At 40.9% G+C, this 25,458-nt stretch overlaps 3 protein-coding genes across 3 annotated transcripts; all 3 read left to right on the forward strand.

The window, feature by feature from the left end:
- The first annotated feature begins 949 nt into the window (after window positions 1–949).
- On the forward strand, window positions 950–5,031 carry LOC135679270 (3-hydroxy-3-methylglutaryl-coenzyme A reductase 3-like). The gene is made up of 4 exons (XM_065192808.1): window positions 950–1,965; window positions 2,522–2,703; window positions 3,332–3,678; window positions 4,579–5,031. Exons 1-4 carry the CDS (start codon window positions 1,013–1,015, stop codon window positions 4,819–4,821), a joined length of 1,725 nt encoding a protein of 574 aa, XP_065048880.1. The 5' UTR covers window positions 950–1,012; the 3' UTR covers window positions 4,822–5,031.
- A 6,643-nt stretch (window positions 5,032–11,674) lies between these two features.
- Window positions 11,675–13,549, forward strand: LOC103992391 (AT-hook motif nuclear-localized protein 25). The gene has a single exon (XM_009412069.3). The coding sequence runs from the start codon at window positions 12,211–12,213 to the stop codon at window positions 13,093–13,095; it is 885 nt and encodes a 294-aa protein (XP_009410344.2). The 5' UTR covers window positions 11,675–12,210; the 3' UTR covers window positions 13,096–13,549.
- Window positions 13,550–17,161: 3,612 nt separating this feature from the next.
- On the forward strand, window positions 17,162–23,578 carry LOC135679272 (uncharacterized). The gene is made up of 8 exons (XM_065192809.1): window positions 17,162–17,485; window positions 17,611–19,868; window positions 19,977–20,135; window positions 20,223–20,399; window positions 20,487–20,681; window positions 22,047–22,145; window positions 22,227–22,841; window positions 22,988–23,578. The coding sequence occupies exons 2-8, from the start codon at window positions 17,619–17,621 to the stop codon at window positions 23,324–23,326; spliced, it is 3,834 nt and encodes a 1,277-aa protein (XP_065048881.1). The 5' UTR covers window positions 17,162–17,485; window positions 17,611–17,618; the 3' UTR covers window positions 23,327–23,578.
- The last annotated feature ends 1,880 nt before the right edge of the window (window positions 23,579–25,458 follow it).

Consider the following 25,458-nt stretch of genomic DNA (forward strand, 5'->3'; position numbering starts at 1 on the left):
ATAATTTTGTTACAAAATATTTAATATTTTTAATAATAATTTATTATTATTATTATTATTATTATTTTATCTATTATTTAAGATAGATATAAATTTTATCAAGTACTTAAAATTTTCATGATTGTCACTCAGACCTCTTTCTCTAATTATATATTAAAAATACAAATATATTCTTAAAGCATAAGTTAAATATTATTATATAACAATAATTATATAAATATTTTTATTAGATTTAAGAGTTGGAATGTTAAATAAATCATAGTCATGTTTCCAACTCTGGAATAACTATGGAATTTTGTTTGGGGATGGATATAAGCTAAAAATCCATCTTCTCCCTTATTATAATAGTCAGTCAAGCAAATTGGTATCTCCAATATTACTTTATTAGAAAATATTTTCTCAAAGAACAAAATTAATAATTATTTTTCATGAGAACAATTTGATTTTTATTTTGAACGGCAAAGGAAGAGTCGTCTCCAATTAGCTTTTCTATAAAAATAAGAACCCTAAAATTGAGCAAAAGTCAAACATAATAAACCACTGGAAAAAATGTCCTTAAAAAGCCTTATGATTTCAACCATCAATACTCTTCCTAATTGTGAATGAAAACCTGTATTTTTTTTATTTTTTATTTTTTGGCTCACTAAGAGTAATTTTTTATGGGTTTTTTAGAATTGTGAATATGTAAACTACTTTAATAATTAATAGAAATTTATTTTGATAATTGCATTAGGAAATAAGGGAGGATATAAAATAATTTTCAAATTAATACAAAAGGAATTATTAATAGTAAAAAGTCTCTCATAAAAATAACAAAGAAAAAAAATTAATACGATAAAAATAAATAAATAAATAATATAGAATACACCTAAGAATGGAATATAGGCTTCGCCAAAATCTCACATGCGGTGATCGTAACGCGACCTCCAGCTTTTAAGAGGCCCACCGTTCCCCCTTCGCTTCGGTGCAGGGCTCCTCCCCGGTTTCCGCTGCGTCCCCGCCGCCGGTGAGCATGGAGGTCCGCCGGCGGTTCCAACCGCGAGCCCCCGCCGCCTCACCCTCCCACGGCGGATTAGCCCGTCGCCCATCCACGGCACCGGCCGCTCGGGTCCAGGCGTCTGACGCCTTACCTCTCCCGATCCGGCACACCAACCTCCTCTTTTCCGCCTTCTTCGTTGGCTCCCTCGTCTTCCTCATGCGGCGGTGGCGCGAGAAGGTCCGCTCGTCCATTCCGCTTCACCTCCTCGGCCTCTCCGAGATCTTCGCCATCGTCGGCCTCATCGCCTCCCTCATCTACCTCCTTAGTTTCTTCGGCATCGCCTTCGTCCAGTCCGTCGTCTCCTCCCACGATGAGGAGGACGACTTCCTTCTCTCCGGCGCCGCCCCCGCCGCTCCCGTTTCCTCGCCCTCTCCCGCCGCCATTTGCCCACTCCTCTGCACCGACGCCGCCGCGCCCGCCTCCCAGAAGAATCCGAATATCACCGCCGATGACGAGGAGATCATCTCCTCCGTGGTCGCGGGGAAGACCCCATCATATGCCTTAGAATCGAGGCTCGGGGATTGCAGGAGAGCCGCCGGTATCCGGCGGGAGGCCCTGAAGAGGATCACCGGAAGGGCCTTTGAGGGGTTGCCGCTGGACGGGTTCGACTACGCGTCGATCTTGGGTCAATGCTGCGAGCTCCCTGTGGGCTACGTTCAACTGCCGGTTGGGATCGCTGGGCCGCTGCTGCTCGACGGAAGTCAACACTACGTGCCGATGGCGACCACGGAGGGATGTCTTGTGGCTAGCACCAACAGGGGTTGCAAGGCTATCGCTGAATCTGGAGGGGCCACGAGCGTGGTGCTGAGGGATGGCATGACGAGGGCGCCGGCTGTGAGGTTTCCGTCGGCCAGGAGGGCTGCTGACCTCAAGGCCTTCCTGGAGGAGCCGAACAATTTCGAGACCATCGCCTTGGTGTTCAACAGGTATTTTCTTCTTAGTTGCATTGTGTTCCTATTTAAATAGGCCAAGATGGTGATAAGGGCTTTTAGAGAACTCTTCTGCATCAGAATCTAGCTTATTTGAATTGCCCATGAATTGCTTTGATTAAAGTTTATATCTTGCTTTACAATTATGTTTTCATTGGCATTGAAATTGTTGATTTCGGCTGGCTGATTGTGTATATTTGGAACTCTGGCGACGAGCTTGTTGTGGATATATCTTGTTCTCTAAAAAAAAAATGTGACTTTTTTTCTAACAATTTTTGTGTTTGTTGATCTCTTGCGCTTGTAATGTCGAATCTCTTTGTGTTGTGATTTTATTTTTTGTGTACAATTCTTGTCATCGATGAGTGCATCTCAAGGCAAACAGTTTGTTGTTTTCCTACTCTGGTCAAAGTTGTGAATGGACCAACCATTTCCTTTTCCTGCTTTGTTATCCAGGCAACAATCATTAATTCCGTTACGGTATTGTGTTTGACTTATTTGTATCTTTTGTAGTATATGGAAATTATATCTAGTTGAATTGCAAAATTTTCCACAGGTCCAGCAGATTTGCCCGGCTACAGGGAATCCATTGTGCACTCGCTGGGAGAAACCTCTACATGAGATTCAGTTGCAGCACGGGAGATGCGATGGGGATGAACATGGTTTCCAAAGGTGTACAGAATGTCTTGGACTACCTTGAGAAGGACTTCGACGATATGGACATAATCAGTATCTCAGGTTAGATTCTTTGTTCTGCCTGAGATCAACTAAACTTGCTTGCTCGATATGTTTTCTCATTGAAGTATCAATGAACGAAGACCCCAACAATGTTCTTATTTCAGGATACGAACCACGATAATTTCTTGTAAACAGTTAATCTGTTTTGTTTTTTCCAGGTTTTGACCATTAGTATTCTTTTTTCACAGCTATATGTTCCTTTTCTTTTGGCCATTTTTCTGTGGTGAAATGTGCGGTTCCATCATGCTTGTCAACTGATGTCCATTCCTTTCTTGATCAAGGAAAACCACTCAGTAGTTGCTGTAATGGCTGAGCCATATGTGACATGCAGGATTGACCATCTACTGTCATCATCGTCGTAGATTCTGTGCATGTTTCATGTTTTGAAGCTTAGTTGTTGACTTGCCAGTAGTTAATTCAGAGATTATTTCTCACATGATTTTTTCATGGTAATCTACTAGAGATCAACCTTTCAATGGTAGATTTTCTGTGACGTACTGAGATCACGTGAATATTATTGTGCAATCAGTTGACACCATCGTTATATCATGTGTAACATTAGGGTAAGATGTCAAATTTGTATGCTTGTGACTTTGTGTTTCATTACACTTCTCTTGCCACTGGTCAGGTAATTTCTGCTCCGACAAGAAGCCGGCTGCTGTCAATTGGATTGAAGGACGGGGCAAATCAGTGGTTTGTGAGGCAGTCATCAAGGAAGCGGTGGTAAAGAAAGTTTTGAAGACCAATATACCTGCACTTGTGGAACTCAACATGATCAAGAACCTTGCTGGCTCTGCGGTTGCTGGATCTCTTGGAGGGTTCAATGCTCATGCCAGCAACATAGTGTCTGCCATCTACATAGCCACCGGCCAAGATCCAGCTCAGAATGTGGAGAGTTCTCATTGTATCACCATGATGGAAGCTGTCAATGATGGAAAGGATCTTCACGTCTCTGTGACCATGCCATCCATTGAGGTAATACTTGTATATCAATCTAGGTGGTTGATTTACTAGATCTATCTTCTCTATCTGTTGCTATTTACTTATAGACCATGCATCGTGCTAATTTTTCTACTTTCTCGTATCTCTGAATTCGTATAATAATGCCAACTTTTTGTCTGTCATGAATGCTGACATCATCACCCAAGTTACATATGTCAATCCTAACATATGCATTCCCGGTTGCCCTTTTCGCTCCTTTTATCTTGGTTTGGTAGCACACATGAATTTCATGCATCACATTTCCTGTTTTGTACCATCTTCTCCATCATAACTTTTTTTTGGAGACCCTTTTCTTTTTTGACACCATACTGAATTACTTGGTCTTGTTGTTTACTATGAGGTGGTAATCAAGTAGCTCGATTACCAGAAATTTGGAATCTTGCTATGTTGTTAATGGATGTTGTTGTCTATCTGTTTGATTTTTGTCTCTGACTTGAACAAAAATTGTCCAAGCCAAATAATTCATCTTTAACAGTACAAATACAAATTAAAGTGCAGCTGTGGGGAGATTATTTTATTTTCTCTTTAACACCATTAGTACGTTTGATAGACCATTCTATCTTTCTGACAGCTACTTGCATTCCACAGACTGGTTGGAATCATTTCTTCGTTTGTATAATTCATGTACCATTGCAATGAGGAGATAGGTCCATCCCTGATTACATTAACACCACAAGTCCACTTGGCAGATTACTATTACAACTACTATTATTACAGTAACAGCTAGAGTGCTGTGGTGTCCGCCTCACGACTCCTTGACACAATCATCCTTTTCATCTTTGCTGTTGTGCTGAATGACAAATGACCTATTTCAAGGGATAAGTTTGTGCATCATGTACAAAAGAAGCTGACATTGCTTTCTTTGTCATACAGGTTGGCACAGTTGGTGGTGGGACTCAGCTGGCCTCCCAGTCTGCCTGCTTGGACCTACTTGGTGTGAAGGGTGCAAGCTTGGACACTCCTGGGGCAAACGCGAGACGCCTGGCGTCCGTCGTGGCAGGCGCTGTTCTAGCCGGGGAGCTCTCCCTCCTCTCGGCTCTTGCAGCTGGACAGCTCGTGAAGAGTCACATGAAATACAACAGATCCACCAAAGATTTATCTAAGTCTGCCTCCTAAATAAAACTCAAAAAGTACCTCAAATGGCTTCCCTGATGTCGAACAAACGATCTGAGGTACCTCATGAGAAGAAGCTGCATTGGATGTTTATCTCTTTGGTTTCCTTGTGGGTTTTTCTCCTACTTCTTGTAATATGACCTCTTCAGGCTTGTGGTGTGTTTACCATGTTCTTATTCAAGGTTCTATTATTCATGAAGGTTCTATTATTCATGTTCTTCCTTCTTTTGGTGTGTTTACCATATTATTCAAGATTCTATCAATTCAGGTGATTCTTTCCTTTTTAGTTGCTGAATGTTGGGTTGGATGGCTGTGGAAACCCTAAAGATCATGGTGTTGACTTACTTAAGTGTCTTTAGTCATTTTATCATTACTGATTAAACTAATTAATCCAAATCCAATTTCTATCATTTCGATGTCTAAAATCGTTCTGTTACTACTTGTCTTCCATAAATACAAATATTATGTTTGCATTGTTCGAGATGGATGGGAAAAATATATAAAAAATATGGTCAAAAAATAATTTTAGGAAAATAAATTATTCAAGAAAAATTTAGTTATATGATTTTTTTTAAAAAGAAAATGGGATTTTGAGGGACTACCTAAAATTTTCAGGGGCGGTATAGTCATTTAGCAACCTTACTGAATCACTCCTGAGAAACATCAGGGGCGACGTGGCCTGTCGGAAACCATAACTCGTGGGAGGCGACATCACCCCTGACATGTTCCAGGGCGATGATTCGGTCAAGCCCTCATTTAGCAGCCCTCAAGATCAAAATCGCCGACCGCAGGCTGGAGATCAAGAACCCATTTTGAACCCTGGGAAACGATCGCCGGGATCGCTTGGGTGTTTTGGGGGGAGGAGGAGGAGGGGATGGCGAGCTGGAGAAGAAGCTTAGGGAACCTGAGGACGTTCGTAGGGAACGCAACAGGAGGCCTCCGAGGGGGAGCCAACCTCGCCTCGTGGGTCGTGGCGGGCACCTTGGCGTACTTCCTGTGGGTCAAGCCGGCTCAAGATCTCAAGAGGGAGCAGGAGGTAATTCCCATCTTAATTCGTTTATCTCTGTTTCGTATCTGGGATTTTGGTGTTCTCCAACGATTGAGACGGAAAAGTTAGTAATTCGAGAGGAAGCATGCATTCTAGGTTTCAAATGCCTTATTAGAACACACCAAAATCTTTTCCTTATCCTTCTTCTTTAGATGCGATCGTATTGTAGCCCCAATTAGCAATCAGCAAGCAGAGATGGATATAATCATGCATTTTTGTGCCTCTTTCCATTGAAACTCCGAGGAACAGGCATTTTCTTAGTTGGTGTGATAGATACCAATAGTGCTGTCACCGATAACTTCTTTATGACTGATCTAAGATTGTTTCTCCAGTGAGAGTATAGCAGCATATGTTGTTAATTCTTCCTATGCAGCTTAGAAGCCATTGAGTTACTACTTATTCGGCACGATAACTTGCATCTAACAGTGTTGTGTTCTTAAATCTGCATCACCTATTCCAATCAAATAGGTCATAGTTATCAAAACGTTAAGCAACCAGCCATTAGTATAATTTAGACATCTCTTGTCCAATCACATATATGATCGAGGAAATGGTTAAACCATGATTTAACCTTGTTGCTCAGGAAATAAACAGCAAGCTGTAGTTTGACAATTTTGGGTTGATTACATATACAGTCTTCTGCGGTTGAGTATATGACATCCCTTTTTAATATTGCCACAACCATGTTTCTTTGGTCTTCGGCCAAGTATCAGCAAATATAATCAACATTGGCTTACCTTGGCTTATGGACGTAACCAAATATGTTAGATGATATTTCCTCATTTTGCCCAGTCGATACTGTTGCTAATATTTGTCAATTTTTACTGTCTTTTTTTGTTATTTTAGATCTCCATCTCAATGTCCTCATCTCTCCTACACTATTTGTTTTTTTTTTCTGCATATATCAATTCTTAATTGTCCAACACTGCCATCCATAAAAGCACAGTTAATTTCTTGTCTAGTGAAATTTTCCTCCCATTTGAAGTGATTATCAATGGTTGCACAACATTTCAGATGTTTCTCACCATATAGTCCACAATAATTAGTAATATCTTAGTTTCCAAATTATCTTTAATTTTGAGTAAGTTTCTACTTTGTTATTGATTATTATGATGTAATAAAGTCATCAACAAGCAGTCTCTATTATGGTACTTCATCATCGAATTTCTCCATCACAAATGTTATTAGGTTTGAACTTAAGATTTACACCTAGCATGACTCTAGTATAATTGAGAATTCAGGCAATAGTCTTTTAGACAAATAAATAATATAAACTTCATCCTAGCAAAGCCAATCGCTTTGTTGATGTTGACATTGCAATGTTGAGGGAATAGCTTCAATAAATTAAATATGTTGTGGTTCTGAAGCAGAATCGGTCCTTAAAGTAGGTCAATGTGATGAAATGAGGATGACCACTATGAAATGGCTGGGTAGCTACCAGGCAACTAGTCAAACAGGAACCTAATCTACTTTTATAACCCTGAAAATATGATTCCTAATAGCGAACAAATTGTCTAAGCAATACTGCATAGACTCTAGACACTAAATAGACTCTTAGGTAACTTGTTGTCTTCAGTCATTGGTTGCTAGTCTATCATAAATTGTCTGATTCGGTAACATGTTGGGTTCGACTTCCAAGCTACAATGTTGATGTGGTCATTGATTATTATGTATAACTCAGGATCCTTGCATCACCAATGACCCTGCCCAGGTTGGTCATATGTTGCCAAGTCATTGGGAATCCTGACTCTTAGCAAAATTAACTTTATACTTTGAGGCTTCAGAGAGAAAAATACAAATAGAGCAGCCCAATGCACGAGACTTCTATCAATATGGGGCCTGGGGTTTGACATGTAAAACCAGTAACTTATTGTTACAAAAATTGTTTCCATGTCATATAGCTGCAGAATATGCTAAATTGCTAGCTCTAATGAAAAGATTGATGCTAATCCTTTTATGCTCTTACATCTTTAGAGTGAAAAACAGCTCGCATGATAGGCATGTCCCCGTCACTGTATCTATTTGCATTTAGAGTGGAAAACAGCTAACCTACTGACATGTAACCATGTCAAAAATCAGAATTGCCTTTCCGGAATAATAGTTGCCTTATATGTCAAAATGACATGTAACACCATGCACATATCTGATCCATATGCCCTTCTGTTAGTATTTCTTTGCCTCAAAATGCCTTTTGCTTTCCTATCATCCATCCTGAAGTTTTATTTACATGAGCTTTTATTTACTTTGTTCCGGCATCATAGCCTTTTATAACCATTGGTGTTCTATCTAAAACATTTATAAATTACAAGTATGTGATGTGGTTATAATTCTATCAGCCTAAATGATTTCCTATATTTGGTAGTTCTTGGAGAAGGATTTTATAGTTTTATTGTTCATGCATTCGAGTCTTCTTGTGCTTTAGGAGAGAGCTGCTGCAGCTGCAGCGTCAGATCCTTACCGCTATGTCGAGAAACGAAAACCCATTCCTGATCCTCAGGTAGTCTGTTTTGTCTTTAGAAATGAGGATGTGTTATTTATGGGGACCTTTTTCGTATATATTAGCGCCAGAAGACTGGTTTGATATGTGAATAATGGTCGTTCCTCCTGCGCGCTCAGGAAACTGGTTTGATATATGGGAAGAGAAAGGAAACCAAGAGCTCTGGGAACTGATTCATCCGAAAACACCGATATCTAGTCACAGAATCTTCTGCACTTTGACATCAATGAATCTTATTTCAGGCAACTTCTTGCTTAGCTTAAAACTAAAAACTTTTTTTTGTTGGAAGTGCCATAAACTGTTGAACTGATACCTCCATAGACATTCATGACTGTGTATGTTGTTGTATAGATAAATAAAGAGCAATCCTTTTGCTTTTTCTGCCCTTCATGCATGCCTTTCTGCTTGTCAAGCTTCTCAAATTTGATCTCATTTTTGTCATGCATGCAGGGATAGATGAATCTTCTGCCGATAAGTATATCTGCCAAGACAAATTGTTTGTACATCTCTCATACAACTCTCACTCAATTTCCATTGAAACTTAGACCAGACTGCCTTTCTTACATCCTGCAGATTGTTCACAAAACCACATACCAAATACAATCACTGACCACCACTCATTGCATCTCTTCTTCCACAGTCCACTAATTTGGCAGCTTCAGCCATCAGATCTGATCCAGATCATATGTTTTTATCCTTGGTGAAATGGTGATTAGGTTGAGATCCCCTAAAGAACTTTGTCCTATTGCCCAATTTCAGATCAAACAGAACTGATTCCCATGCAACAGTTGCCAACCATCACTTTTGATCCTCTACTAGGGTAGAAGAAGCACCCATGGATACCCATCAAGCTCAACCCCTCCCTCTTCTTCCCCTCTCTCATCACACTCAAAGATTTAAAGTTTCATCTCTCCTGTTCCTCAAAATTTATTATTTTTGCCTAGCATCCATTGATGTAGGATCTGCATAGAAAGAAAATGAACTCATAATGAACCTCTGATGTAGTAAAATATTTTCTTTTTCTTGACATGTGGAGATGAATAACTTTGCTAGTTCTGAACGGTCGCGTAACTATGCATCTCGACCATTACGGATTTTGATTATTATTTTTTTATCTTTTTTAATCTAAACTTTTTGAAGGGTTTGGCATCTTGTGGGGTCCGAATCCTTTTATGTGTGGCCCTAATCATAATTTACAGCCGACCAAATTAAACAATGCAATCTGCCTATGTTCATATGCTTACACCACCAAAAGTGAGCACTTTGAGAGAACCCTCCCAACATTAGCTCATGGATGGCGACCGGCAACCGAGGAGCACGCCATCATTTCAATCCCCATAAACAAATCACCGATCGACCTCGCTTAAAGTCAAGGCCGGTTGGAGTTATCGATACGGGGATGGAGAGGAGCTGTGCTGTGTGGGTGAATGCAATGGATTGGATCGAGGAGCACGACGAGAGCGGGCGGGCGATGGGACGCACATGGCCGGCTTCCGACAAGACAAAGCGCCGCGCTGCTTATTCTATGCTCCTCACTGCATCACCTGCCCCCCTCCCCCTCCCCGTGCTTTCGGCCCCATGGGATCAGAGTACGTGGATGCTCGAGCCATGTCGGCCTCGATCACGACATCGATCTTGGTGGCTCTCCGTCCTCAACACCTGTCATCTTTGGGGCTTTTCATCAAACAGGTGGTGACTTCTAGTTGGCCTCCAACCCCAGAGTTACAGTCTGTCACACAAGCTACAATATTACTGGGACATGTTGGAGATTATGATTTGATGACACTCCATGAAAGCACCCACAAAGAACTGATCCCCATGCTTTCTCTTACCAAGATCTGAAGGTATGCTTTGGCATCAATGGCTTTCGGAAAGGCCCTCATGTTGTATTAGATTCTGCAGACACATTAATTTAGTACCCCCCTACAAGGCTATGTAAGAAGACTAGGAATCTGTCAATTTATCTGCATACATTCAGTACACATCTGAATTGAAAACCATTAGTCTCCATTCATCTCATGAATGAAACACTTTGGTTCCATGATGCATCACATAAATCTAATGCAGCTGAGCATCTGAGGTCAGATAATGCAAGCAGCATTCTCTTATTTATTCTTCATCTGTGATATTGTATCCTTTTATGTGATTGAGGAAACCTAAGACCGGAATCATTTATATGAGTAATTATTCCATGAGGAGGCCTTATTGATACACTCTTCTCATCAATGATTACATCATTTCCGTCAAACCCTCTGTGAGAGATTATGACATTATGGTTGCATTCTTTGGACATCTAATAATAAACTGAGTCTGCATTATGCTTTCTCAATACATGAACATGTAAGAAAGCAGCTCTCTCTGTTTCATATTGAAGGAGTTCGATCCATCTACTCATTCCAGCCGAGTTGGTTTCTTCGTCAATCTTCTCTCTGTTTCACATTTCTCACTTTTATGACTACGATTAACTTAGATCTTACTAAATCGATCCAAGACTCCTATCAATATTCGTAATTTCTTGAGTTGTTCTGAAGCTCGAGTTAGTAGCTGACTACTAGACTAACACTGCATTTCAAATGGAAGATTAAAGATTGCATCTTGAGTTGTTTGGTGTTTGGAAATCTTCAAGATCATTTACTTTATGAGCACTGTGGTGAATGAATTGGCTACAGGCTGGAGAAGGGAGGAGAGAACCGAGAACAGGACGTCCTCCTCCTCCTCCTCCTCCAGTAATGGCCACCGCAAAGCGAAGCTGTTGACCCGCTTCCATGCCCGACCGACACGTGTCCGACAGCTGCACGGCCGATAGCGGCATTGCTTTGACCACTTGACTACACGTGCTTGATCTCATCTCACACCCTCTCTCTCTCGCGCGCGCGCGCGCGCCCTATCTGTCGTCTTCCCCAGCAGAAGAGACTTCAGATGAGCATGTAATCCTTCCTCGAAGATGCAAGCTTTGATGCGTAATGGTGAGGAATATTGTTGCATGATAAGATCATGCTTGCCGCCTTCTAGTTCTTTCACTGATGCGTTGCACATTAATCTCGCAGCCTTAAATGGAACAGCAGATGGAATCGGCAATCCTCCCAACATTATAGGTCAGTGGAAACAGATGACCTTGTCGTTGCCACCCATGGATAGCACCTTCCAACCTTCCATCTATGTGTTAGCATGACATGATAACATGGTAAAAGAATACCCATTACCTTACATTGTACGCAAATAAAGGCACTCAAGTCCATATAATATACCCTTCTTTTATGGCCATTAAACTATGACTTCCTCCATCTTTGCATACAATAAGTTCCACAAGATAGTCCAATCCTTCAGTGTCTCTCTCTCCTTCTCAACAAATAGCCATTGCATCCATCCTTTCTTTCCTCCTCTCAGAACCCACCCTCCATCCACAGCTCAGCTCTGAGACCACCGTTCGTCCTCTTCTTGGATTCTTGACGGCATCATCATGGAGAAGCATTCTCGAGTGGTTGCTTGGCTTTTGTAGACCAACACCAACCTTAAAGCAGATCTGTATGGTAAAACAGATTGCAGCTTTTGATGGTGCTGTCAGGAGACAAGGCTACTCTTGATGTTACCGGAGATTACACCGAGTAAAAGGTGGTAGAACACACAATCCTCATCTCGGTTTCTATTGCTTTTGTTTCTGTGTCTTCTTCCAAGTGGTTTCGATCTGTTCCGACAACGAAGAAGACGAGGAAAGATCTCAGCTTTGGCTTTGGTTTGAGGGGTAAGTCTTTGGACGGTAGAAGATTTGAAGAGAAGAGGGTAATAGGTGAAGAGGGGAGAAGCGAAGCTGGCAAACAAGTGGTGGGAGAGAGTCGATGTGTCCACTATGGCCGGGATGGAATCCGGCAGCGGAAGCGGCGGTAGCGGAGGCTCTTCGCGTTACCTCCACCACCTCCTTTGCCCGCCGCCGCCGTCGACCCACGTCCCGCCGCAGGATTCCAAGCCATCCCCGGAGAAAAGCCCCAAGGTCTCGCCCGACCACGGCGGCGGCGACCAGCCGTCTGACTCCCCCCCGGCGAGCGCATCCGGGGGCCCCGTCCGCCGCCCCCGCGGCCGCCCGCCCGGCTCCAAGAACAAGCCGAAGCCCCCGATCATAGTCACCCGCGACAGCCCCAACGCCCTCCGCTCCCACGTGCTCGAGGTAGCCAGCGGCGCCGACGTATTCGAATGCGTCTCCGACTACGCTCGGCGGCGGGGGCGGGGCGTCTCCGTCCTCAGCGGCACCGGCGCGGTCACCAACGTGGCCCTACGCCAGCCCGGGGCGTCGACGCCCGGGAGCGTGGTGGCGACGCTCAGAGGCCGGTTCGAGATCATCTCGCTGACGGGGACCGTCCTTCCTCCTCCGGCCCCGCCAGGCGCCGGGGGGCTGTCCGTGTTCCTCTCCGGAGGACAAGGACAGGTGATCGGAGGCAGCGTAGCGGGGCCGCTGGTGGCGACGGGGCCGGTGGTGCTGATGGTGGCGTCCTTCACCAATGCGGTTTACGAGCGGCTGCCACTGGAAGGCGACGAGGAGGAGGCGGAGGCTGTGGTGCAGGGTCAGCAACCGGCGGTCTCGCAGTCCTCGGGCATTACCGGAGGCGGCGGTGAGGGCGGGGGCAGCGGCGGCACCAGTGGCGTCCCATTCTATAACCTAACTGGGAACATGGGGAGTTACCAGCTTCCCGGTGATGCCTTTGCATGGGGCGGTGGCGGGGTTCGGCCACCCTTCTAATTCTTCACAGACAAGCTTTCTACTCTTCTGCCGGATTTATAATACCCATTGCTGTTAGACAAAGAAGAAGAGAAGCTTCCACTCTTCTTGTTGGTTTGTGTGTGATGTTACAAGATGGTTTCTCGGAGGAGCTCCTCAATGTGCAATCACAGAGAGAAGTCATTACATTTACTACTACCTCAGAAGCTTTCTGGTCTGATGCTGGAATCCAAGAGAAGTCGGAGTCGAAGGTAATGAGAAGGAAGACCAGATTGGATGATGGGATATCTGCCAAGGTGAGTGGATTCAAAGTCCATTCCTAGATGTTACTTCAGATTGATGACTCCTCTTGTTTTCTTCTCCGCCATTCAATGTCATGTACTTCTGTTTGATTTCAATTGCTAGATTTGGTCTACATATATATCATATGGGATTTGAACTCCTGAAGAAACACAGCTTCCAAATATTTGTGTCATCTATGCATGTGGATTTTCCTTCATTTTGTAGTTAGCTAGATTTACTAGTCAATGTTAGAGTGAGAGTGTTGGTGAAGAGAGTATGAAGTGCAGTTCTTTATTCAGTGTGCACATATAAGACAGGCTCACATGAAATATTAAAGCAGATGGAGAGATTCTCATCATCTGCTTCCATTGTTTTTATCCCTATACTGCACTGTAAGAGAGAGAAATAGACTGCATGATTACTGAAATTTTGATAGCTTTATCATCTAAAACATATTATATACATGTGTGTGTAATCTGTCACTTTTCTACACCATATTAACCTTGCAATAATACCTACTTACATGTCATACAGCTATCTTTTAAGTGGTTTTCCATTATCTATGAACTCAAGGAAAGCAGATAGTATTGTTATATCTGAGCTCACTGTCTGCTATAGCAGCAACTTGACTAGATATCCTCTTGCATGGGCCATTCTCTCTCTCTCTCTCTCTCTCTCTCTCTCTATTTTCAGATGGTTTTTGCACCTGTAATGATTTATTTTCATACCTTTCTCATCAAATTTCTGATCAAAACATGTATGCACTTCATATCTTGATCCATGTGGTGTACTTGGATGTGTGGAGACTATTGGTTTGTATTGGTAGGATACTGCTTTCTTTGACCTACTGCATGGAATTCTTAAAGCTTAAGAACATTGACATTATGAACAACCCCACACTTGAAAACATCAAAGACTAGACTCTTGATTCAAACATATTACTAAACAATTGTGCTAGGTTCTGGGAAGCCATCACTAGCATGATTCTGATCAAAGCACTATTTTATTAGGTTATATTTTGGTATCAATATGTATGACAAACTTAGCAAATAGTATATGCCTGAAAATAAAAAGAAGTTACAAAGGAATGGAGATTAATTATGTAGGTGATGTGGCCTTCACAGACAAATTGTTGAATTCTTTCATGATTACATGTTCTTCAGTCAGCTAAAAGTATTATTAATAGTATAGATAATGAATTCAGGAAAGAGACATCTCAACTTGCATTACAAAAGTTCAGAGCACAATATCCTTTGACCAGAATTATGCCTTCTGGATTCTTGGCCATCACACTGCAGAGTAAAACATTTCCAAGTTACAGCTTAGAAGAGATGATTGCCACCCATTTATACTGTTCTTGTGGACCTATGAATTGAAATTAGTAGATCAGTAAAAATCATGATAATTAATCATAGAAATAAATTGCTATCTTATCATACTGGTAAGGTGATCAAATGTAGTTCCAATCTCACTCACCATCAGCTAGAGGCTGCAGCTACTACAAAGAATGCATGAAATACTGTAAATAATTGATTTCTCAAACCTAATTCTTCTTCTTCTTCTTCTTATTCTTTGATGTTCATCTTTGGGAGAGAGCTGGACTAGGAGACAAGTAGATGATGGCAATCCACTGCTTCAAAAGAAGGCTTGGCTAGAAAACTCATATAACTCCTTAGTTCTTTGTTCATTTACACATAAGATAATATGAATGATGTGACATCTTCCAACCTCCAAATTAACTTCTAATAATTCATGATGATTAAGTTGCATTTGTGAGTTTCTGAGATCAGTGATGCTCGGCATCTCTTTCCTTCTTCATTCATCCCCTCCTTTCTACATGATGATCAACTTCATGCTTGATCCAATGAGCTTCTACAACCAGATCCACATTCATTCACTTCCATCAAGCTCTTATGTTAGTCTCAATGAAAATAGAGTCATTGTGTTTCTCAGATTATGGACCCAACATGAGTCAGTTGGATCATGAATTGATAGACATGATTAACCTGATTATATAATGAGTTGGATTTGGATTCAGGAGTTTGACACAAATTATTTTTACCCAAATTTACATGATTAGTTATTAAATCCGACATTCATGTTAAGCATTTTGGACTAATGTGATTGTCTTATGATAAATCAAATCATATTATAACGGGTTAATTAGATATTATAATTAGTTATTTTTAGTATTTTAATCTCTATATTTTTAAAAGTTACATTGATATGGATGTAGTTAGAAAATAAAATATTTAACCCCTTTACTCCAACAAAATTCCTCTCTTGATTTTTTAACATATTAATATTTCACTTCGTAAATATACAAATCCTAATGTAACTTTTTAAAGTATAAAGATGAAAAATACTAAAAGTAGTTAATTACATGAAGTAATCTATACTTAACACTGTCATAATTGAATTCTTAAGTCTCTTAGAAACTTCAACTAATACAACCATATAAGATTTGGATTTAATCTTTAATCATATTAATTAAATGAGTTAAATTTTGATTAATTCCTTGTGGATTAACATATGCATCTTTTAATTATATACACCATTCATATGCCCTTTTTTGTATTATATATATATATATATATATATATATATATATATATATATATAGAGAGAGAGAGAGAGAGAGAGAGAGACACACACACACACATTCATGGTGTAAGCGATGTGACTCCTTCCGACCTCGACGAAGTTTCCAGTGTGTTGCGACGTCCATATCACACTCGACTTTTTCGGTCACATGCGATGTATCAGTCTCTTGGCATCGATTTAGATTAATTCTACTGCAAGATTTCGACCGAACCGAGTCAGATCCGACGGGTATACATTTCTTAGTTCTCGAAATTTCAATGGATTGGACCGGGTCGAACCGAGTCGATGTGACCCATCGACGCCAATTGCATGGGCAAGCCATACCCGTCGCGTGAAAGGATCGAGGTTTAATGCAGCCGAATCGACCGAGCCCGAGTTAGTTCCGACACGTTTGCAGTTCATAATTCTCGAATCCTCAACGGATCGGACCGGGTCGAACCGGGTCGACGTGACCGATCGAGACCGATTGCATGGGACAGCCGAACCCGTCGTCTGAAAGGATCGAGGTTTACTGCAGCCGAAATGGTTGACGACAGACGAGCGTAACGGCCATCGGCAGTGGACCATGCCGTGACGCTTTCCAACGGCCCCTGATACGACCGACGTTTCCGAAATAACGGATCCGTACCGGTACGCGAGGCGCGCCCCGCCTTCCTAATCGCCTGCAATTAATATCTACGCTCGCCCGGTGGGTCCCGGCCGCCGGAGGGGCAGGTGGCGCTCTAGTGGGGCGCGGGTGGTACCGTGGGTGCGTTGAGGGGGGCTTCCGGAGTTGTTATCATCCCATCCCCCACAAGTCGAAGAACGCTCGTCGCCCGTGCGCCACGTAGTCCACTCGGTTCGTGAATCGTGACGTTAGTCTTGGTACTGAGCTGACGGTGGAGCGGATCCACCGCCACACGGTTCCAGGCTTCACATTGATTCCGAACGCGTAACAGTAGCAGATATTTCCTTATTTATTATTATTATTTTCTCATAATTCAGAAATAAAAAGGTTATCCTCTTTGCTGTGAGTAGTTTTATCGGCAAAAAAAAAGAACACTTGTAGCCTGTCTCAGACGGCGGTGATCCGCAAGAGTGGGCTCCACCGGGGTTCAGCTTCTTGTGGTATCAAGAGGGGAGGTATCGGAAACGAGTACAGCCGAGGAAGTAGGAAGAGCATTAAATGCCGTCAAATGGTAATATAACACCGAAATCTGATAATCCCGAAACGCCAGTGTTCTATTCAGAATATATCTCTTCCCTCTCCCATTTTAAGATTTCTTCGTCACTCGTTCGCTTTGTTGATCTCCGGCTGCATTCTCTCCTCCGCATCTCCTCGCTCCTCTTCGGATCCGAATTGAGGGAGATAAAGAGGAGAGAGAGATAGAGGTAGGAGTGTGAGATCTGGGGATCTGGCGGAGGGAAGCGGAATTTTGGATCTCCGGCGAGGATTTCTGGTTGTGCAGCAGCAATCCCAGGCGCAACCACCGGAACGGCCGGTGTTCTGTGAGATCTTTTTTTTTTTTTTTTTTTGTCTCGAGAGGTATGCCTGCTTCCTTTCTCCTCTGATCTGTTGGTTTCAATTTTGATCCGAGATGAATCTGCGGAGCGGATTTGGCCTCGTTTCTTATGAGTGATTTTGTCGTTTGTTGTTTTGCTTGATGTTAGTCTGAGCAATGACGGCTGATGCTGGCGAGTATAGTGTTAGATCTGGGGTCGAATTGGAGGGGACGGTGGGTCTGGGTTTAGAGATTGAGGGCGATCGGAAGGAGGGTGGGGATCCAAATGGCATTGCGTGCTGGGTTGGTGAGGAGAAGGATGGGGGTCGTGTTGGGCGGTCGGTGGTGGTGGAGAATGGAGGTTTCGATAATTCACCGCGTAAGGATCTTGATTTGGACGTCAAAGTAGATCCAGAGGCCATCGGAGATCAGGAAACGAGCGAAGGGAATGAAGAGAACGGGGAATTGATTGTGGAGAATGGGGATGGTTACCATGAAGGTGTTGATCATGTGATAGAATTAGCAACGACTGGGGCTTCTGTTTGTAAGGACACCACAACCTTTGACGATGTGATAGAGGTAAACGTTGAAGCAGATTCAAAAGGAACTGTTGCTGAGGAAGGACATGCTGAGTCAGAGGCTGATGAACCGAAAGACAAAATCAATATTGATATGCTTGGGGAGAAGGAAAGTGATGCAAAAGGTGGAATGTGTGAGGAGGAAGTGGAGATGAGCAAGGAGGAGGTGAATGTGGAGCTGAGCTCCGAGAATAATCAGGATCACTTGGTGGATAATGCTAAACTGGAAAACTTTAGGGACAAAAGTGACGTTGAACTAGACTCAGCCACCATTGAGGAAGGAGAAAAACAAGGAGGCGAGACCACAGTTGAGGAGATGAACCTTGAAGTAGAATCAGACGCAACTGTTGAAGTTGAAAAGAAGCCGGAGAATGCAGTTGCAGCGGTTAATGACCACATGAGTTCAGGCTCCTCTGATGATGATGACAAAAAGCAAGAACCTGAGATCGTAGGCATTGGGACTGACCAACAAGAGGTACCAAAATCATCTACTGTAGAATGTAATGATCAAGAAGCAAAGATTATGGTCAATAATATCTACCATCAACTGGGACAGAAAGTAGTTGACAGAATGGATAGAAAGCTGGAGATCGTTGCTGCTACTAGATATGATGATGGCGAAACAGATAAGATTGCACCTACTTTGGCCGAAGTGACAAAGGAGCCACGGTCCATGCCTTCTACACCAAACAATCATGACCAAGTAGAGTCAGTTATTTCTGAATCCCAGTTTATGCGGACCAAAGATCAAGTAGAATCAGAATTAACTACTGAAGTAGAACCCGAGGAGGAGCTCAAGACTGGAGTGACAAATTTTGTGGACCAAGCTGAACCAACACCAGCTGCAGAAGTTGCAAAAGAACAGAAATCCAAGACCTCGGTAACAGAGATTCTGCCATCTGAATCATCTGTTGAGCAAAAGGAAATGAGGTTGTTGAATGGATCCAATAATCTTTTGACACATAAATGCTTGGATAAAAATAGGACAGTCTTAGATGTCAATAAAAGAACCACTTTACAAACAGTAGATGACAGTGAATCATCTGAAAGTCAAAATGCCAAATATATCTCTGACAGTGATGCTAAGTTAAATAAGGCTGAAGCAGGCAGTGAACCCATCAAGAATTGTAACACTATTGTCGTTGAACATTCTAATGATTTGCATCCTACAGAAGGTTCCAGCAGCTTAGATGTGCCTCATGTTGTCTACAAGGAAGTAGAAGTTCCTATTTCTATGGAAGAGCTGCTAGATGCCAGTGATCAATCCATTGGTAGTTGTACCCAACCTTGTGTTGAAGCAAGTCCTTCAGAAATGGAAGGTGGTAATTTCAGTGCAGTAGATGTGCCCAGCCCATTAGATACCAATAGTGGCATGCCAGTAGAATCATCGCAACTTGCAAATGCAGGTGAAAGCATGTCTGATTTTGCTAATACTTGTGCGGACATACAAGACAAATTAGGCAATGATGTAGCTGGAAGTGACAGTCATGAAGCTGAAACTGGCTTTAATGTAGCTGTTGATCATGTTGACAAAGTCAAATCTAACATTTCTTTGATCAGTTCTACTGAAGATGGACTATGCATGACTGTGAATGGCAATGAAGAAGCTGTGCAAGGGGAAGCTGGAGTTATTGAAGGGATTCAAGTCCCAACAAAAGATCCTAGTGCGTCAAACTTGGGAGGTGAGAAGGTGGACACTCCCTCGGGAAAACCCCAAGCGATTTACATAATTAGGGTACCAAGATATGTAGATGATCAGCTCTCATCAAAGATACAGATTGCTCAGTCAGAAGTGAATGAGAAAACACAAAGAAGGGATTCTATCAAAGTTGCTATTGAGAAGCAGAAGGTATTATTGCTTTTAGGTTCATGCTTATGAACTAATGTGGATACATACTCTTAGTGTTACATCAAATATTTTTCTTGTGCTCATATAATTGAACTATCATACCCTTAGGTGACTTGTAATGAATTCTGGAAAAGGTTTGAAACTGCAAAAGCAGAAGAGAGAGCTGCAAGAGCTGCCGTTACTGCCAAGCGCCAACAGATAGATTCTGTCCAGTTAATGATGAACAAGTTGAAAAATGCTCATTCAATTGAGGAACTCCATGATAAGGTGAGACTTTCATGCAATCTTATGAAAACTGTTCAATTACCGGCCCTTCCTTTTAATACAACTTCAATTACATGTTGTCACGTTCAGATACAAACCATGGAGTTCGAGCTTCAGCATGCAACCATGCCTTTGAAAGAAGAAAAGCAATACATACGTGAGCTTAAACAGTTGAGACAACAGGTAGATCAACTCACTTCCAGTATGGGTTCTGAGGCAGAAATTGATGAGGTATTTGATCAAAAAGAGGTTGATGAGCGGTTCAAGGTACTTCTGGTCCACTTGTCGTCATTCGCTCTGTTCTTTTCTTTTTTTTTGCCAATTTTACTTACTCATAATGGTTTTTGCCTATAGAGTTTGAAGAAGGAACTAGAACCTCTTAGAACTGAAGTGTCGCGAACTGAAGCAAATTCTGCTGCCGCCCGGAAGAAGTATGATGAACAACAACTTCTTCTGAAAGGTCTTCAACAACAATTTAAAGATGCTGATGCTGTTCGGCAGAAAGCATATGGGCATTGGCGAGAACTCAAAAATGTGTTAATCGAAAAGGTATGCTGTACTTCATCAGATTAAGAATTGATTTGGTTTTATTCATCCTGAATCTTTACTGTGTGATTTGAAAAACCAAGGAATGCATTTTAGTAATCTATTCATCATTTTGCTTTTTCATATTAAAATTTCAAGATCTAAAGCCTGATGGAGCAAATGGATGATATCTGTCTAAATAAATGCCTTGGCATACAGATTGATTCTCTTTGTTATGGTAATACAGGGTAAATTCTTTTGAGGATTCTATTGTAGTGCTAAAAATCTATGTTGTTTCTAGAGCAATGTCACCAACAGATCTAGCATTATTGCAAATAAAATTTCTCCTAGTTGATCTATATTTGGACCCACCAGTATACTATAAAGATGAATTACATATAGGAATATTCATTGTTTGGACTTCAAAATTTAACTGGGAACATGTAATAAGAAAAAATAGAACACTTAAGAAATTTCAAATTATTAAATTTCTAAATTTTTTTTACCTGCTTGATCATATTTATTAATGTTTTAACTTTCTACTACTTTTTGTGCTAAAGAAAAAACTTGTCTGTAGCTCTTTCTATCAGCTTGATCATGTCTCTCAGTTTTTCTTCTGTTAAGTTCTCAAATTCACCTTATAAAAATTATTATATTCTACTATTTTTGCCACTTAATTAAACTGTGGAATGCTACTTGTATAAAGTTGTCAAGTGTTGTTTGAATTAACTGATAAAATACCATTTAACTCTAGATAGAATGTAACATCTAAGGATATAATTTAATTGTCTGAATCTGCAGTAAAATTGTGCCGGTCTTTGACTGAATCTGATTTTTAATGTATTCGAGGAAACTATGGATCAGTTGTAATATCTGATCTATGATTCTTGCTAACTGTCAGAAATATATAGGAATTTTTTGTATCAATATTAGTTCTTATTAGCTACTAAGAAATACTGCACACTTTAACCAAACCTTTTTCTCAACATCATAGAACTCTCTTATTGGTGTTCTGCATCGACTCATACCATTGGTTGACATGCTCCAAACAGGCCTCAACCTAAGAACTGAAACATCTAGCAGTTCAGCTATGTGCCTACCGCTCAATGATTATAGTTGAGATAACTTCTTTTGAACATTTCAAACATCAAATTGGTCTGTATATGTATCCTTAAATTACAGGATGTCATACACTTTCCAACTTGCTACATCAGTCTTCACTAAAACCATCATGTATACCTTAAAAAAAAATCTAGTTAATTATTTTTTTTCTGCAAGACAATAATATTTCTTTACATCTGCATTATGTCAGTTTCATCTTTATTAAAAATAACTTTGACGCTGCTTGACTTCGTAGTGAAATGACCAATATCAATTATGTTGTTACAGTACAAACATTTTGGCATGTACAAGAATGATCAGAAATCTGCAGAAAACTATATATCTTCAAAAGATTTTGAGGGACTCCAGCTACATTGTAGCAAACAGGTATGTGTGCATTCTTTACTTTCTTTCATACTCGGGGAAGTTGCAACATACTGGTATTTGATGTTATCTAATTTGTTCCAGGTGGAAAAGGTAATGAATCTATGGAACAATGATGATGAGTTCCGCATGCAGTATGTTAGATCCAACATGAATAGCACATTGAGAAGATTGAAGACATCTGATGGAAGATCCCTTGGCCCAGATGAGGAGCCACCTGTTCTTCGAAGCAACCAAGGCAAGGGTCCAAGCTTTCCTCTGCCACTGGCCAACATCAGTAATTCTGTTCCACCTTTGGCCTTGGAAGCAAAAATAGAAGCATCCAAAGGAGTAGATTTGTTTCCAACTCTGCAAGCAGCAACAAAGAATCAGCCTGTTAAACCGAAAAAAACTGCAAAGCCTATTTCAGACAAGACCAAGGAAACTGTTGTTGCTAAGGTTTTGGATAGAGAAGTTGAAAATAATGAAGTGGATAGTCGAACAAAGGAGGAAGAGGAGCGCATAAAGAAGGAAGAAGAATTGTTGAAGAAGGAAGAGGAATTAAGAAAGCAAAAGGCTGAGGCTGAGTTAAAAGAACAGTGCCGGTTAGAGCAGAGAGCTAAAGCCAAAGAGGCAGAAGAAAGGAAAAAGAGACAAGCTGAGAAGGCACATGCCCGAGCAGAATACCGGGCACAGAAGGAAGCTGAACTAAGAGAGAAGGTAACGCCATTCTATTCTTTGAACCTCCTTATAAAGTTAACGTTCCTTGGCTTATTCAATACAAAACCAAGCAAGCAAATATATAATTGAATATGAATCTTGTATTCACCATTTCATAAGTAGAAGCAATCCTCTCCTTTTCGCAGAAGAGAGCAAAGAAGCACAAAAAGAAAGGTGTGACTGGTGAAGACACTACAGTGAGTGGCGCTGAGGAAGACCCTGCTCCCTCTACTGAAACTAGTCCACCTGAGGCTGCTCGGGAAGCTGATGTCACAGCAACAAAAAACAGACCTTCACGGCCAGTCGTCACGGCAAAGCAGTATAACAAGATACAGTCAATTCCTCTGCCACTTCGTAAGAAGGGTAAGCGAAAGATGGCTACATGGATGTGGGTGCTTCTAACAGTTCTGGTAGTACTCTTACTGTTTCTGGCAGGCAACTACATCTCCATTTCCGGTCTCACTTTCCCACAGTCTGCATTTTGAGCATATTCATATCACATGCATACATAAACATATATTTATAAGTTAAAGGTCTATAGGGGGTAAGAATGGCTGTCATTAATATAGTGACGACCATTCTTCTGTGCACTACTTGGCTGGTTATCCTTCTTTAGATTGCTTTCACTACTTCTGATTCATGGTTGGAGGTCTTCAATGATAGTAATGCATTTGTTGATTCAATGTTGACAATCAGTAACCTATTTGAGCTCATTATCATAGGGCATATTTAGTATCTTTTCCTGCGTTCCAAATGATTTATAAGTAGATTCATCAAACCTCTTTCGTGTGTTTCTTTTCTTTCCTCCTCCATACTTTTGCAATGAAATAAGTCTATGTGATTTAGTTCACTGTAGTAGTGATTGGTTCTTGGAATTAGCATTGCTGACTAATGTACTCTATTTAGGGGATCATAATTTTTGTTAGGAGAGACACCTCGCAACCTAGATTGTGCAAGATTGTTTATGTAGATCAAACGTTTTCTTTGCATAGCCATCACAAAATGCTCCTTGATGTGCATTAGTTGATTCTTATATGACTAGGGAACTCCGAAATGGGTAGGGCGTGACCTCCAAGTTAGGGACTGAATCGAGTCTTGTTTGCTGCCCACACCCCCTTTAACTCAGCAGAAAGTTAAGGCCTTAGGCTTTCTATTCTATTGTTTTCGTGAGCAAACCATCGAAGTTGACTTTTATGTGCGTGATGGATGCCCACAACCTGCTAGATGAAGGCACCACCAAATCAATCATAGAAAACTCTTATCCCAATCTGGCCCTGATGTGGTTATCATGAACATGACCTGTGAACATATAGATAAGAATAAAGTGTCTGATGAGAACATTGAAGCACAAAAGAACATGCCAAGGAGGTCATAGAAAGGGGAATGTTCCCCATTTGTTACAGCAGAAAACAAAAATGAAATCCACCAATATTTATGATTCAGATTTCCTTTTTCTTTTGTGTGTGTTTGTTTCATTTCTGGTGGGGTGAGATAAGTAACATTCTATTGTTTTAGTATCTAAAATTACTTTGTCATCTTATAGTTGAGCATCTATGGATCTCGCTATTATCTAAATTACAATGCACTAATCTTGTGCTAACATCAAACACACACACTTCTTGTTCTTGATGCCAAACCTAATGGGCCTAAAACAATTAACCCATATGCCTACCCCATTCAAGAAAATTTATGTTTGTTCCCTTATATTTGTTTTATTAAAAATGCACATTTCATTTTCCATTCAACTGAGAAAAAAAAAAAGGAAGTGCGTACTTTGATGAGATATGACCATCTTGGTCTTGACTTGATCTATGGAGCATTGAACGAGTCAAAATTGTTTTGGATGATAGACTCTACTTTTTTGTGTTTCAAGTCAAATGATTAGATGTAATTGATGTCTATATATAAGTACTAAAGGAGTACAATAGACAGAAAGCTGACAACATTCAATCATTGAATATAATCTGATGTAGCTTGAATTGTTCTAAACAAAAAAATTAATCCTTTTTAATTAAATGGAAGATAAAATAACGTTGGGTGAATTCTTTGATCAAATTATATTTTCATTGGTGGCATACCTGACCTCATCCTCTCTCTCATCTTTTCATCCTATAGTAGTGACATGTTTTGATTGATAATATTTTGTTCCTTAAATCTTATTAGAATTTCTGAATACAAACATAAGTTTTAGCATTATATATATATATATATTTCAGCCACCTCTCCTTGCATATATATGCTCACGAGGACAAACTGAGTTGGAAACCAACACGAGCTTTGCCTAAGAAAATAAGAAATGGACAGGGGCTGAAATAATATAAAGCAGGGAACAGCTCCCTGTCAAACCATTGTCTGCTACCAAAGTGATCTGAAAGGACGTATTATTTTACCATTGCATTATTATTATTATTATTAATTTTCTGTTGATAATCTAACAAATCTCTCTATTTGGAGCATGAAAAATGGAAGCTGACCGACAGAATAAAATATTTCTAGTACAAAGATTATTTAGCTGACACAAGAAGCCATGTGGGTGGGAGCAGCTGCTTGATAAAAGATATTATTATATTATATTATATTAAGATGCATACCACTCCTTTTTATCATATTATTATTA

Source organism: Musa acuminata, chromosome BXJ1-7 (genome assembly GCF_036884655.1).
Source record: "Musa acuminata AAA Group cultivar baxijiao chromosome BXJ1-7, Cavendish_Baxijiao_AAA, whole genome shotgun sequence".
NCBI lineage: Eukaryota > Viridiplantae > Streptophyta > Magnoliopsida > Zingiberales > Musaceae > Musa > Musa acuminata.

Bases quoted from the DNA above. Each gene is read 5' to 3' on its own strand.
- LOC135679270 (XM_065192808.1), top strand. From the start codon at position 1,013: ATGGAGGTCCGCCGGCGGTTCCAACCGCGAGCCCCCGCCGCCTCACCC. The intron at 2,704-3,331 runs GTTAGATTCTTT...GCCACTGGTCAG, and splicing joins GGACATAATCAGTATCTCAG to GTAATTTCTGCTCCGACAAG. The intron at 3,679-4,578 runs GTAATACTTGTA...TTTGTCATACAG, and splicing joins TGACCATGCCATCCATTGAG to GTTGGCACAGTTGGTGGTGG.
- LOC135679272 (XM_065192809.1), top strand. From the start codon at position 17,619: ATGACGGCTGATGCTGGCGAGTATAGTGTTAGATCTGGGGTCGAATTG. The intron at 20,400-20,486 runs GTACTTCTGGTC...TTTTGCCTATAG, and splicing joins AGGTTGATGAGCGGTTCAAG to AGTTTGAAGAAGGAACTAGA. The intron at 22,146-22,226 runs GTATGTGTGCAT...AATTTGTTCCAG, and splicing joins AGCTACATTGTAGCAAACAG to GTGGAAAAGGTAATGAATCT.
- LOC103992391 (XM_009412069.3), top strand. From the start codon at position 12,211: ATGGCCGGGATGGAATCCGGCAGCGGAAGCGGCGGTAGCGGAGGCTCT.